At 41.2% G+C, this 12,408-nt stretch overlaps 1 protein-coding gene across 6 annotated transcripts in view; it reads left to right on the top strand.

Annotated features, from left to right (window-relative positions):
* Positions 1-12,408, top strand: part of DOCK8 (dedicator of cytokinesis 8) — a 247,673-nt gene that overhangs the window by 143,058 nt on the left and 92,207 nt on the right. For all 6 annotated transcript variants that reach the window (XM_054499987.2, XM_063649580.1, XM_054499990.2 and 3 more), the window contains 3 exons: positions 8,580-8,697; positions 10,780-10,850; positions 11,966-12,104. In XM_054499987.2, the coding sequence (XP_054355962.1) occupies positions 8,580-8,697; positions 10,780-10,850; positions 11,966-12,104 (328 nt within the window). The remainder of the gene's footprint in view (positions 1-8,579; positions 8,698-10,779; positions 10,851-11,965; positions 12,105-12,408) is intronic.

Here is a 12,408-nt window from a genome sequence, read left to right as displayed (position 1 = left end):
TTAAAATCGTCTCCTCAGCTGTTTTCCTTGCATAAGTACCTTAAAATAATGTATCTAGATTTGCAATTTCCTTCTGAATCCTTGAATAAAGGACACCAGATAATCAGAAGATGTTACTGACATTAGTAGGCATTTGAAGTTCACTCTGGTGAGATCAGTCTATTTACAACAAATTGCTATAGAGAGTAAAAAGCGCCAACCTTTTCCTGTAGTTTTTGAATGACAGCATCTTTGTTCATGCAGTTGGCTTTGCTGCATTTCCACTTCAGTAAATAGTTCATCAATTTTTTGGCTCTGTCTTTGCAAAAAAAAAAAAAAATCTACAGAGGGAGAATTTTAAAACACGAATGAAGAAAAAGAAATTACTTTGAAATTGCCAAAATTGTTTGGCTGAAAGAGCTTATTTAGAAAAACAGGGCTTTTTATGTAGAAACCTGTTTCAGTGGTGGTGTATCAGAATTGCATGTTGCTAGTAGTTTGCTATCAAACCAACACTTGCGTTTCAATCTATTAAAAAATGAATAAAATAGGCCAGGTATGGTGGCTCACACCTGTAATCCCAACATTTTGGGAGGCCAAGGCGGGTGGATCCCTTGAGGTCAGGAGTTCGAGACCAGCCTGGCCAACATGGTGAAACCCCATCTCTACTAAAAATACAAAAATTAGCCGGGCCTGGTAGCATGCTCCTGTAGTCCCAGCTACTCGGGAGGCTGAGGCAGGAGAATTACTTGCTTGAGAATTGCTTGAGGCAGGAGAATTGCTTGCTTGAGAATTGCTTGAGGCAGGAGAATTGCTCCACCTGCGGTGGAGGTTGCAGTTAGCTGAGATCATGCCACTACACTCCAGCCTGGGCAACAGAGCAAGACTCCATCTCAAAATTAAAAAAAAAAAAGAATAAAATAGAAACACCAATTTTTCTGGTATTTTATACCCTCCCCCGAATATCCATACCCAAGGCATTTTTAAGATTTCCCTAAGCTGGAAGCACCAGACTACATGTTATTTAAAACATATTAAGATGTACCTACTATATTATGTATACTTTGTATATAATTTTATAACAGTCTGCAAAGTAGCAGGAAAAAATTTTTGCCTTCAGGTTAAACTCAGAGGAGTTGCCATTGGCTAACTGAAAAATTTTGCATTTGGTAAGCATTTAATTAAAAATTTATTAATTTCGGTTTTGAGGTTTTACTTTTCATATTTTTAGAGCCAATAACTTCTGGAATCTCAGACATTTTTGTGGAATCTTAAGTTGTTCATAGATTCTCGGTGCTGTGTTTGTCATCCTGAGAGCTTAAATGGCCCTGCCAAAACCTCAACCTCAGCTCAGAGTAGGAAATTGTCAAGCGCTTGGTAACTGGTAAGCAAATGGATTTCAGTCACTAAATGGAGCTGGAGGAATGGAGTGCTCCCTCAAAAAGATCATTTCAGCTGGTCACAGTGGCTTGGGCTTGTAATCCTAGCACTTTGGGAGGCCCAGGCATGAGGACCACTTGAGCCCAGGAGTTCGAGACCAGCCTGGGTAACACAGGAAGATTTCACCTCTACAAAAAGTAAAAATAAAAAATTAGCCAGGCATTGTGGTGGCTTGCATCTGTAGTCCCAGAAACTTAGGAGGCTGAAGCAGAGGATCGCTTGAGCCCAGAAAGTTGAGGCTGCAGTAAGCTGTGATCACACCACTGCACTCCAGCCCAAGCGACAGAGCATAGACTCCATCTCCAAAAAAAGAGGCTGTGACAGAGGAAGGCAGGGGGATGTTAATCCAAGAGACATAGAGACTGGGAGAGACTGAAAGAGAGGCAGAGAGAAATACACAAATTAAAGACACACACTGAGAGAAATGGAAAAATGAAGAGAGGATCCCAGAGAGATTGATTGACTTCCCAGGTAACATATAATATCTTACAATCCTGCAGAATGTTTAAAGTTGCATTTTAAAAGGCACTCAGTTGGTTCACACAGTCTTGGTAAGAAGATCATCTTAATTAGTATCATACTTTGCAGTTTTCAAAACAGTTCTTAGGCATCATTGCTTTTAAGACCTGGCTCCAGTCGTTTTATTACAGATGAGGAAATTGACTTGTTCACCTTACATTTATAGAGCATTTTGCAATTTTTTGAAGGACATTTCCACCAATTATCTAATCACAAGTCCCCATAAATCCCATCTCCCCAGTATAAAAGCAGTTTAAATTACAGGTGCTACTGAGATGCAAAATGCAGCCCACAAAATCAGCAAATATTTTTTCTTTGTTTCCTCCTTTTTTAAAAAGGCATAGATTTCATATTACTACTTTGTTTCAGGCTGTATATTGAAGTAACAAAAATAAAACCAAAATTGACATCAATTTTATTTCGAAATAAAATCTACTTTTTTCACTTTCCCATATCATTTTCTAGCTGCTAGCCTTCATGCATATTCAATTTTTGCATATTTACAGCCCTGTCAAAGATAAAATTTTATTTTCTGCATTTTCACTCAACATTATACACTGAGTATTGGCCATTTAACTCATCTCAGTCCCACTTTCAAAAAGATACCCAGGAAAAGCAGCAGCAAGGGTTGTTTGACCTTGAACAACTACAGATAATACTTTGGCTCTCTTTGAGATTTTTAAGGCCCTGTAAGTAAAATATTTTCAGATTACAGAAGGCTTGGGATTCTGGCTTTATCACATGACTGATTGGTCCTCCATGTTCTCCTTGGCAGATGTGGGTATCAGTGACACAATGTTTTTTACTCAAAACATGGTTTAGCTTACCATCACCAGGAATGGCCGATGCATACGCATTCACATTGTGAAGGTTTATTTGCACCTCCACTCTTCTTAACCAGGCTATTTTCACGGGAGAAATAACCCCAACCAACTTCATGAATCCTATTCCCATGACCTATTTACCAATCTGTTAAAATAATGGCCAACTCAAATGATCAGTAATGATTGACTCACCATGACATCATCCATCACCTTTGTCACTGGAAGCCCACTTGCCTTAAAGAGTGCAGCATCTTCCAACTTTGCTCCAGCAGATTCAGCTCCTCATTAAATCCCTCCCTGTAGGTCATCCCTGCAACCCAGCTGACGCTGGAGCTCAGCAGCCAGCTGATGGGGGCTTTCACTCCTCTTGTCGAGCTACTCCTCTCTCCTCTCAAAGCCCTCTTTCCTTCTTTCCTGCTGGCTGACCTAGAAGCTCAGCTAAAGAGGTGTTAAAAGTGTCCAGTTGCTTAAACAGGTGGCCAGTGTGCTTTTTGCTGTAACTCACTTGCTCCTTGAGCTCAGCTCCAAGCTGTAGAAGGCCATGGTAGAGCACATTGATGTCATCTTGGGAATAATTAACAGGGTCAGGTTTTTCTGTTTGTTTCCTTGCACCAGATGAAGAGTAGGATAAACTTGGGAGAAGCCAAAGTGATGTTTTTGTATTGTGGCTTTGAATGATTTCAAGGTCCCTTGGTTAACCTATTCTCAGCAAAGGAAATAGAAGATGGTCCCAAGATGGTAAGAGCAGAGTGTTTGGTTGATAATTTGATCTAAAAATGACCAGATTCCACAAGTTAACCCCAGAGCTGCTCAATTACAGCAGTTTAAAAATAAGTTGAGGACTCGTTGCTAAATCAGTGGAAAGAATTTGGAGTTTCCAAAATAGTTTGTAATCAAGAAAAGCCATCTGAGGGGGTCCTGGAGGGAAAATTGCTGATGAATATCAAATGTCCAGTTCTCAATGTGGTGGAATATGTGACTGAAGAAAACCATTTTTGTCCACATTTGGGGAAAGATAAGATTATACTAAATGCCTGGCACATACACTGGACCTTCAGTTACTTAGAAAACTTTCAAAATAACTTTGCCATAACAAGTGGGAAATTATTAAGGTCATGGGCTGTCTTCTCAAAAATACTTAGATAACATGATTCTCTGGCTAGTATGAGACCCTTAATTTATCACACATGAAGCATATGAGCCTGTTTATCCATTCATTAATAATTATTTTTATCTGTCTTGGGCTCTGGGTTACCGGCCATGCAGGCAGATCTTCCCTCCCAAAACGAATTCTCTTGTATTCGTTTCTTTAAAAGCATGCAGATTTAACAAAACATATTACTTAGCACTCTTACTGATTTAGAAATATGATGACCCTTAGGAAATGCATCTCCTTAAAAGAAATTCTAGGCAAACTCATTTAACCTTTCTGGGAGGTAGTTTCCTGACCTTCAAAAAATGGGATGTTGGACCAAATTATCTTGAAGTTTCCTTCCAGCTGTGTGCTCTGTGGGGAGTGCTGGCAGTGTGGGGCAGGACACTGAATATCTGTGGTGGTGATGTTTGGATACAGGGGTGAGCAACCCCTTTGGAAGCAATGTGCAAAATTGCTGAGCAGTGGTGGGGGTACATGGGAATGGGTGGCGGTGCCCCTGTATTGGAGTGTAAGAGACAAGTGTGGTGAGAGCGGTCTGGCAGGGCTACTACTGTTATGATTTACACAATCCCTTTCATCCAGCTACTTCAAAGCACCTTCACAAACTCTGGCTCATTATTCCTTCAAACACAGCATTCGAGAAAGATTGATTGGCGTCTTTTAATTAATTCAAAGATGATGAAGCTGAGCATTGCAGAATATGAAGGGATTCTTCCAAAAGTATCTGCACTGCAGAGGGGCAAGATATATAGTGTTCATCACAGATTTCTAACTGAAACAAGGAAATAACATGAACGCTTATTTTTAGAGGAGACCGGTATAAATTATGGCATATTCAGAATATGCAATACCATGCACCCATTAAAATCATGTTTATTAAGAATAGTTAGTCACATTGGGGAAATGGTCATAACTGAACAGCATTTAGTGACATAAAAAAAGATAAAGCTTTGTACATACAGTATGATAAAAATGTTTAATGTGGCTGGGCATAGTGACTTATGCCTATAATTCCAGCACTTTGGGAGGCCAAGGCAGGAGTATCACTGAAGGCCAGGAGTTCAAGACCAGCCTGGGCACCATAGTGAGACCCTGTCTCTACAAAAAATTTAAAAATTAGCCAGGTGTCATGATGCATGCCTACTATTCTAGCTACTAGGGAGGCGGAGGCTGAGGCTGGAGGATCGCTGGAGGATCACTGGAGCCCAGGAGGTCAAGGCTGCAGTAAGCCTTGATCATACCACTGCACTCCAGCCTAGACAACAGAGTGAGATCCTGTCTCAAAAATTGAAAAAAAAAAAGTTTAATGTATAGAGGGGAAAAGGCTAAATGGAAATGTGTTAAAGTCTTAACGGTGATCTTCCTCGGTGCAGTAGTATAGTGGGTGGTTGCTATTCTTTTCTTTATATTTTTATGTACTTTTATGTTATGCAAGGTTGAAAAAATGGGCACACATTACTTTCATAATCATCTGTGTATATGATAATCATATGATTATGAAAGAGGGAGTGTGTGTGTGAAAGTGGAATGGACCAATCAAATAGAACGATAGGGAAGACCTCAGAAGATATGACATATGAGCTGAACCCCAAAGATGAGAAGAACCAGCCATTTAGTGAATGGGGAAGCCCTCTGGGGAACAGAAGGGACGAAGGAAGGAATAAGTTTGGAATGTTCTAGGTTTTGAAAAAAGGCCAGCATGGGAGAATGATGAAAGATAAGGTCAGAGCCATTGCCAAGGGCAAGGTCATGTAGGACCCATGATAAAAAGTGTGGGAAACCCTTGTGGGGGCCTGACATAATTTATTTTACATTTTTGAAAGATCCTTCTGACCAATATATGAGGAACATTGTAAGAGGCAAGTGTAGAAGTCAAGATCTATTGAGAAGGCGTTGCATGGGTCCAGGTAAGAATGAGGGTGGTTCAGAGTGGAGAGACAGGGACAAGGTAGGTTGGAGTGTGGGTCTGACTTGTTAGCCGTGTGGAGGAAATAATTATCATAATAACTATCATTTATGTTTTTAGGGGGCTATATAACTTCAGTATGTTTTCAGTGTTCACATTTGTAGGTTTACAGAGTTTGTACTTGTTAAGGTACAGAAGTAAATAACTTGTCATAAATCATGCCTTTAGAAGCATATATCATGCTACTATTATAGTAATGATAATAATAGAAGTCTACTGCTAGTCATAAAACTTATCTTTTCAGAGAAGGCTTTTTTTTTTTTTTTTCAGAGAAGTCTTCTAGGTTTCAGTTGTTGCTATTAATGCTCACCACAGCCCTTTGAGGTCGATGCAATTATGCTTTGGAAAAGCTAAGTAACTTGCCAAAGGCCATGCAGCTAAAAGAAGCAAAAGCTGGATTCAAATCTCAGCTCTCTGCCTCCAGAGAGAACACCCTCAATCCCGCTTAACAGACATTAGCTCTGCTTATTTGATTGGTGGCAGTGGAGTTGAACAGAAGTGAACAGTGAGCAGAGAGGGGTCTGTACCCCACACATATCCCTGCACCCCAACTGTAAATGTCTTCCATCATCATTTACTATATCCATGTCCACTCCTGACAGCATCAGTGGCTCAATCGTATCTACCTGCACCAGGGTTTTAGGCTGCCTCTGTTTAGACAGAGCAAGATTTGGGAGGTGCTGCTAAGACAGCCAGTGGTTGAGTAGAAACAGCACTGTAGTGGATCTCTGCCTGCTCTGTGGCTCATTTATCATGTGCCTCATCTTTAAAAGTTGGGGCTCAGTCTAGGTGCCTCCTGGCCTGAGCACCCCAGAATTCTATGCTAATCCCTTCGTTGTGACATGGCCTGTCGTCTACTTTTCTGGTAAGACCATCTACACCTCACTGATATTTGAAGCTCATTGAGTATTGTCATATATCAGCCCAGAAAGTCACAGAGTACAGCAACTCATACTCGCTCCCAGCACCAGGCCAGCCCCATTCTGCCTCCAGGGAGTCACCCAAAATAGAGAGATGAGGGTAAAATAAGACCTAGGAATACTATTTATTTGCCTCCATGGCCTTTGAACTTGCACATCCAACGTAATGGCTCCTGTGTGTTCTTGATTGTTCCAATTATCATTTTTCCTCTCAAATACCTGAGAGCATTCATTATTTTGCAAGAGATTTGAGTAGAGAATCCCTGTGCCCTAACTTTTCTTTCCTTGATGTGGGATGTTCTTCTGTGACTAGGTAAGTTTATCTGGGGTTTCCCCAAATAATTTCTCAGAATGTTAAATTCATAAAAGCTACGATGAAAGGATAAATAAATGAAAGGAGTTCTGAGGTCAAAACATTTGGGGAAAGAAGAGTCTTTCTCCTTCTAAGGCATTCTCAGTGCACAGTAACCTGTTTATCTCACTTTGCCCTGGTCTTTCCCAACCACATTTGCTCAACCCCTGTACCTTCCCCATACACTTGTTAACACTTTGCAGAACACTAGGGCTCTGTGGGACAGGCTGGGAAATGCAGGTTGACATGCCACTGTTAATACCTAGAAAATGGAGGCAAACTTGTCCCTGAGAGATGTCAGGATAGCACAGTATGAAAAGGCCATGCTTATCAGGGCTCTTATCTGAGAGAATACAGTGGTTATGAGCATGACTCTGGAACTAGACAGTCTGGGTTCAATTCCCAGCTCTGCCATTTAGTTATATGATATGGGGTATATTACCTAACATCTCTGTATCTCATTTGTTCCTCACTTGTGACATGGGGTTGATGACAATGATAATAGTACCTACCTATAGGATAGCTATGAGAATTAAACAAATTAATAAATATGAAGTATTTGGAACATTGGCCTGACTCAGGATAAGTCCTGTTTAAATGTTAGTATCATTATTATTGTTTCTTCAAGCCAGGAATATACTTCATCAATTATGTATATGCTCATTCCTTCATTCAACAAACACTTACTTAATACTATTGTGTCCCAGGCACTATTCTAGCTGCTGGAGATACATCAGTGAATCAAAAACATCAGAGAAAAATCCCTGTCCTTGTGGAACTTACGTTGTAGTGGAATCTACTACTAATAATGCAAATAGAAAGAAAAACATAGGCAAGTTACCCAGGCACTGGGTAGCCTAGTACCTGTCCTATAGTTGTCAAATGGATGGATATATTATTCATATTGTTGTTGTTATTATACAGTAATTGAGCTTGGAGGTTTGAGCTGCCATCTTAGATAAGAACAGAAAGCTAAGCCAATGTGAGTGCCATGCCAGTAAGAAAAGGAAACTATTACATAAAAATTAGGAAGAAAAAAGAGAAGAATGACATTAGGCCATCATCTACGGCCATGAGTTTTATTTAAAATGAGCTGGACCTTTTTTGCCTTCTTTATCTGTGTATCAGAGATATAATTACCTCTAGGCAGATTTCCACATTCCAAGACATTAAGACTTTCTAAGCTGCAGCAAAAACATCTTTACTTGTAGCGAAACAGAGAGCAGTGGGGGTTATTTTCAGATGACTGTAGCTGAAGAGGAAGAATCAAGTAATTCACTCCCTCCAATAATAATTCACTTCTGAGAGGAAAAACTTCTTTGGAAAAAGCACCCCATGAATGGAAGTCTCAGTATTCGCTGAAGAACTTAGTTAAAATAAACTCTAGACCTTTTTCATTGATTCTTTATCTCTTCTTTTTCAGAAACCTTCTCTATGTCTACCCACAGAGGCTGAACTTTGTAAACAAACTAGCATCAGCCCGGAACATTACAATAAAGATCCAGTTTATGTGTGGAGAAGATGCTAGCAACGCGATGCCGGTAAGGAGGGAAATGAACATTTGCCTCAAATCAGGGTGGGCTGCACACCCCTGTCAATTCACACAAGTCCAGGACTCATCAGTGTACAGAGTCCGTCTATTCCAGGCCAATACTGCTGAGCATGTGCAAGGGCTTCTGTGCCCAGGATACCAATGGAGAAACAGGGTCAGTCTTACTTGACAATCTCTTTCTCAGCTTATTCTGTAGTGAGCTTGGAACATACAGATCATTTTAGAGGATTAAAAAAAATCATAAAGTCTTTCCATACTGCCCATAGGACCACCCCACTCTAAAGGCATACAAAGTAAAGAGATGGCTCAACATGTGCGCCATGTTTGCTGAGTGTCTTCCATGCAAAAACTGTACACACTGTGTTATACACACACTGTGTTACACACTTACTGAAGCCTTGGACCACAGTGCTAATAAATACAAAGTACTGCCTAGTAATTATAAACACACACCACCTCCACACCTTCTAGGAGTGGATCTTTGTTCTGAGGCAAAATATAAATCAAATTATATACATATATATATATATATAAAATGCAGTGTGCTCCAAGGAACTCAAAATGCCAGAATTTATACTTTTTAAACCATATCCTACTAGATGAGATGGTGGTTAGCTATTACTATTTCCCATAAGTCATAGAATTCAGTTCATATAACTTTCTTTCTTTCTTTCTTTTTGAGACGGAGTTTCACTCTGTTTGCCCAGGCTGGAGTACTATGGCCACAACCTCCACCTCCCAAATTCAAGTGATTCTCCTGCCTCAGCCTTCCAAGTAGGTGGGATTACAGGTGCATGCCACCACGCCCAGCTAATTTTGTATTTTTAGTAGAGATGGGGTTTCACCATGTTGGCCAGGGTGGTCTCAAACTCCTGACCTCAGCTGATCCACCCTCCTTGGCCTCCTAAAGTGCTGGGATTACAGGCGTGAGCCACTGCACTCAGTTAATATACCTTTCTAAAACAAAAAAGAAAAAAAAACCTTTTTCTTAATGTCCCACCCAAAGAAAAAAAGAAAAAAAAAAACCTTTCTCCTAATGTCCCACCTGTCTTCCCAATGCAAGGTGTCTTAAGACAGTGGTGGGGTCCTCTTAGTCCTCTCTGCTCAGGCCCCTGGCATGCCACTGCCAGGAATACCAGGCATGCTTGTGCAGATCCTGTGGCAGCCAAGATGCCCAGCCAAGGGTGACTGTGGGCTAAAGTCCAGTCTGTTCTTCATTCACTGAGCCATGGGTTCTGGTGTTGGGATTACTGCATCTAGAGGAAAGAGCTTTTTTTCTCTGCACAAAGGTGAGTGCACTTGTTCATAATGCATCCTAAATGCTGCTTCAGGCCCAAGGAGGTATCTTTTTCTAAATAGCACAAATGTGGATAAGGCAGTGGAGATTGAAACCACCTAAGTGACTAGGTCTGTATGTTCGGAGAGAGAAGAACCTGGAACTGGGGATTTCTCACTCAAGACAAAAGTATGTAACTTTGGCCTGTTGGATAGACCTCTAGGCAGTGAGGCAGAGTGGAGAGAGTACTGGTTTTCTAATCTCACAAACATGTGGCCCTTGGTCACTAATATAGCCCCTTGGAACCTCATTTCACCCTTCATAGCCAGTTCCTCTGCACTGGTGTGCTTGGGCCAGTTGTAGTCCCAGCACTTTTTTTTTCTTTTTGAGACAGGATCTCACTCTTGCCCAGGCTGGAGTGCAATGATGCAATCTCAGCTCACTGCAACCTCTGCTTCCTAGGCTCAAGCGATCCTCCTGCCTCCGTCCCCTGAGTAGCAGGGACTATACACGTATGCCACCATGCCTGGCTAATTTTTGTATTTTTTTGTAGAGATGAGGTTTCGCCATGTTGCCCAGGCTGGTCTCCAACTCCTGGGCTCAAGCCATTCTCCCACCCCGACCTCCCAGGGTGCTGAGATTACAGGCGTGAGCCACTGCTCCTGGCCAACCCAGCACTCTTAATTGTACAAAATGCAGCTCTATGAGACCAGAACATCCGGTTGGCCTGATGATAGTCAATTCGATGTACCCAAATGTTACTGATAATTTGATCCTTTCTCTACTGGTGAACAGGTCATCTTTGGAAAGTCCAGCGGGCCTGAATTTCTGCAGGAAGTGTACACAGCTGTTACATACCATAATAAGTAAGTCTGTTTCAGCATTCTAAATATACGCCAAGATGGTTTCATCATCTCCTGTTTTTTCCAAGTCCCCTGGGTGGTTCCTCGTAACTATTTTTATAATTCAGGGACTGAGGGGCAAAGGAAATCCATGCCAGTTCCATGACTCTGTGTTGAAGATGTATAGCTTTGCCATTAACCAAGACTGAGAGAAGAACGTGTCTTCACGAATCCAATATAGTTTTGACTTTTCCGAAAGCTTCTAGTCTAGTATGATGCAAAGAGGTTGTATTACGTTAATTAAGGAAACACATTTCCTAACTTGCTTTGAGACCCTGGAGGGGGCCAGAAGCACAATACAGCTCCCCTTGCCCTGTGTGTCCCTGTCCTCTCCACTTGACACCTGCCCCACTGCCTGCCTAGGCTGACCAAAGGAGAAATGGAACACTCATTATTCCACCGGCAAATGGAGTCATGGGATAATGCCTACCCTGTTATTCATGTTCCACAGGGAAGGGAGAGACATCTGCACAGTGTCGGATGGAATTGGGTTTGATCCGGGCCTGATAACCTGGGCCTAATTAAGTCCTTCATTTAAGCACATTCTGGGATTGGGATGAGGATTAAGTGAGGTAATGTACATTACATACCTACATTACTTTACAATGTACACAATGTACTTCGTAATTAATGAAGCACCTAGGGCTTCATAATGCAGTTAAATCCGGTTCCTTTTTCCTCCTGCCTCATTCATTTGCTTCTACTCTTTGATGAGTGCAGCTAGGTGCTAGGCTTGGTTCCTTGGGTAGAGATGGAAAAAGGAGGTCACAGCAGGAGTCCAAACCTCATCCTTTCTTCAAATTAAGTTGTTGGAGTTTTCCATTGTGTGGGGGAGTTTTTTTTGTTTTTTGTTTTTTTTTTCCTGACAAAGCCTTTAGTTCATGAACAGTTTTATGTAAGGGAAGTGTATCTAATAACATAAGCTTGGTCTCAGGGACTTCTAGCTTCAGAGCAGAGTAATGTAAAATGAAGAGCAAAACAGGCAAATTCTGAGGAGCAAAGGGGCCGTGGCGTTTTACAATCAGAGAAGTCATCATTCTTGCTAAAAGTTATTTGTGTATAATGTGCTTTTGAAACAGGTCTCCTGACTTTTATGAAGAAGTGAAAATTAAGCTCCCCGCTAAGCTCACAGTAAATCACCACCTCCTGTTCACCTTCTACCATATCAGCTGTCAGCAGAAGCAAGGAGCCTCCGTGGAAACTCTCCTGGGATATTCAGTGAGTCGTTTCCAGCCTGCTGACTCACACTGCAGTTGTTGGTGCATCTGAGGTCACTGCAGAGATAAACAACCAAATTCTATTCACTTGATTTTTTCCAGTCAGAAGTAGCAAAACATGCTAAGCCACATTATAGCAAGAGGCAGAAATGATTTGCCTTAGCAAATGTCAAATTTCAGGAATGGAAAGCTAGTGTGTGATAGATGTTGGAAGAATACTCATTTGTTTTTTAAAAAGCGTTGCAATGTTCACTATTTCCAAATTTAATATCCATGCTTCACGTATAGAACTAGCTTTGTCCCCC

This window comes from Pongo pygmaeus, chromosome 13 (genome assembly GCF_028885625.2).
Source record: "Pongo pygmaeus isolate AG05252 chromosome 13, NHGRI_mPonPyg2-v2.0_pri, whole genome shotgun sequence".
Taxonomy (NCBI): Eukaryota; Metazoa; Chordata; class Mammalia; order Primates; family Hominidae; genus Pongo; species Pongo pygmaeus.
The sequence above is the reverse complement of the archived record's forward strand: the minus strand, read 5'-3'. Positions and strand labels throughout refer to the sequence as shown.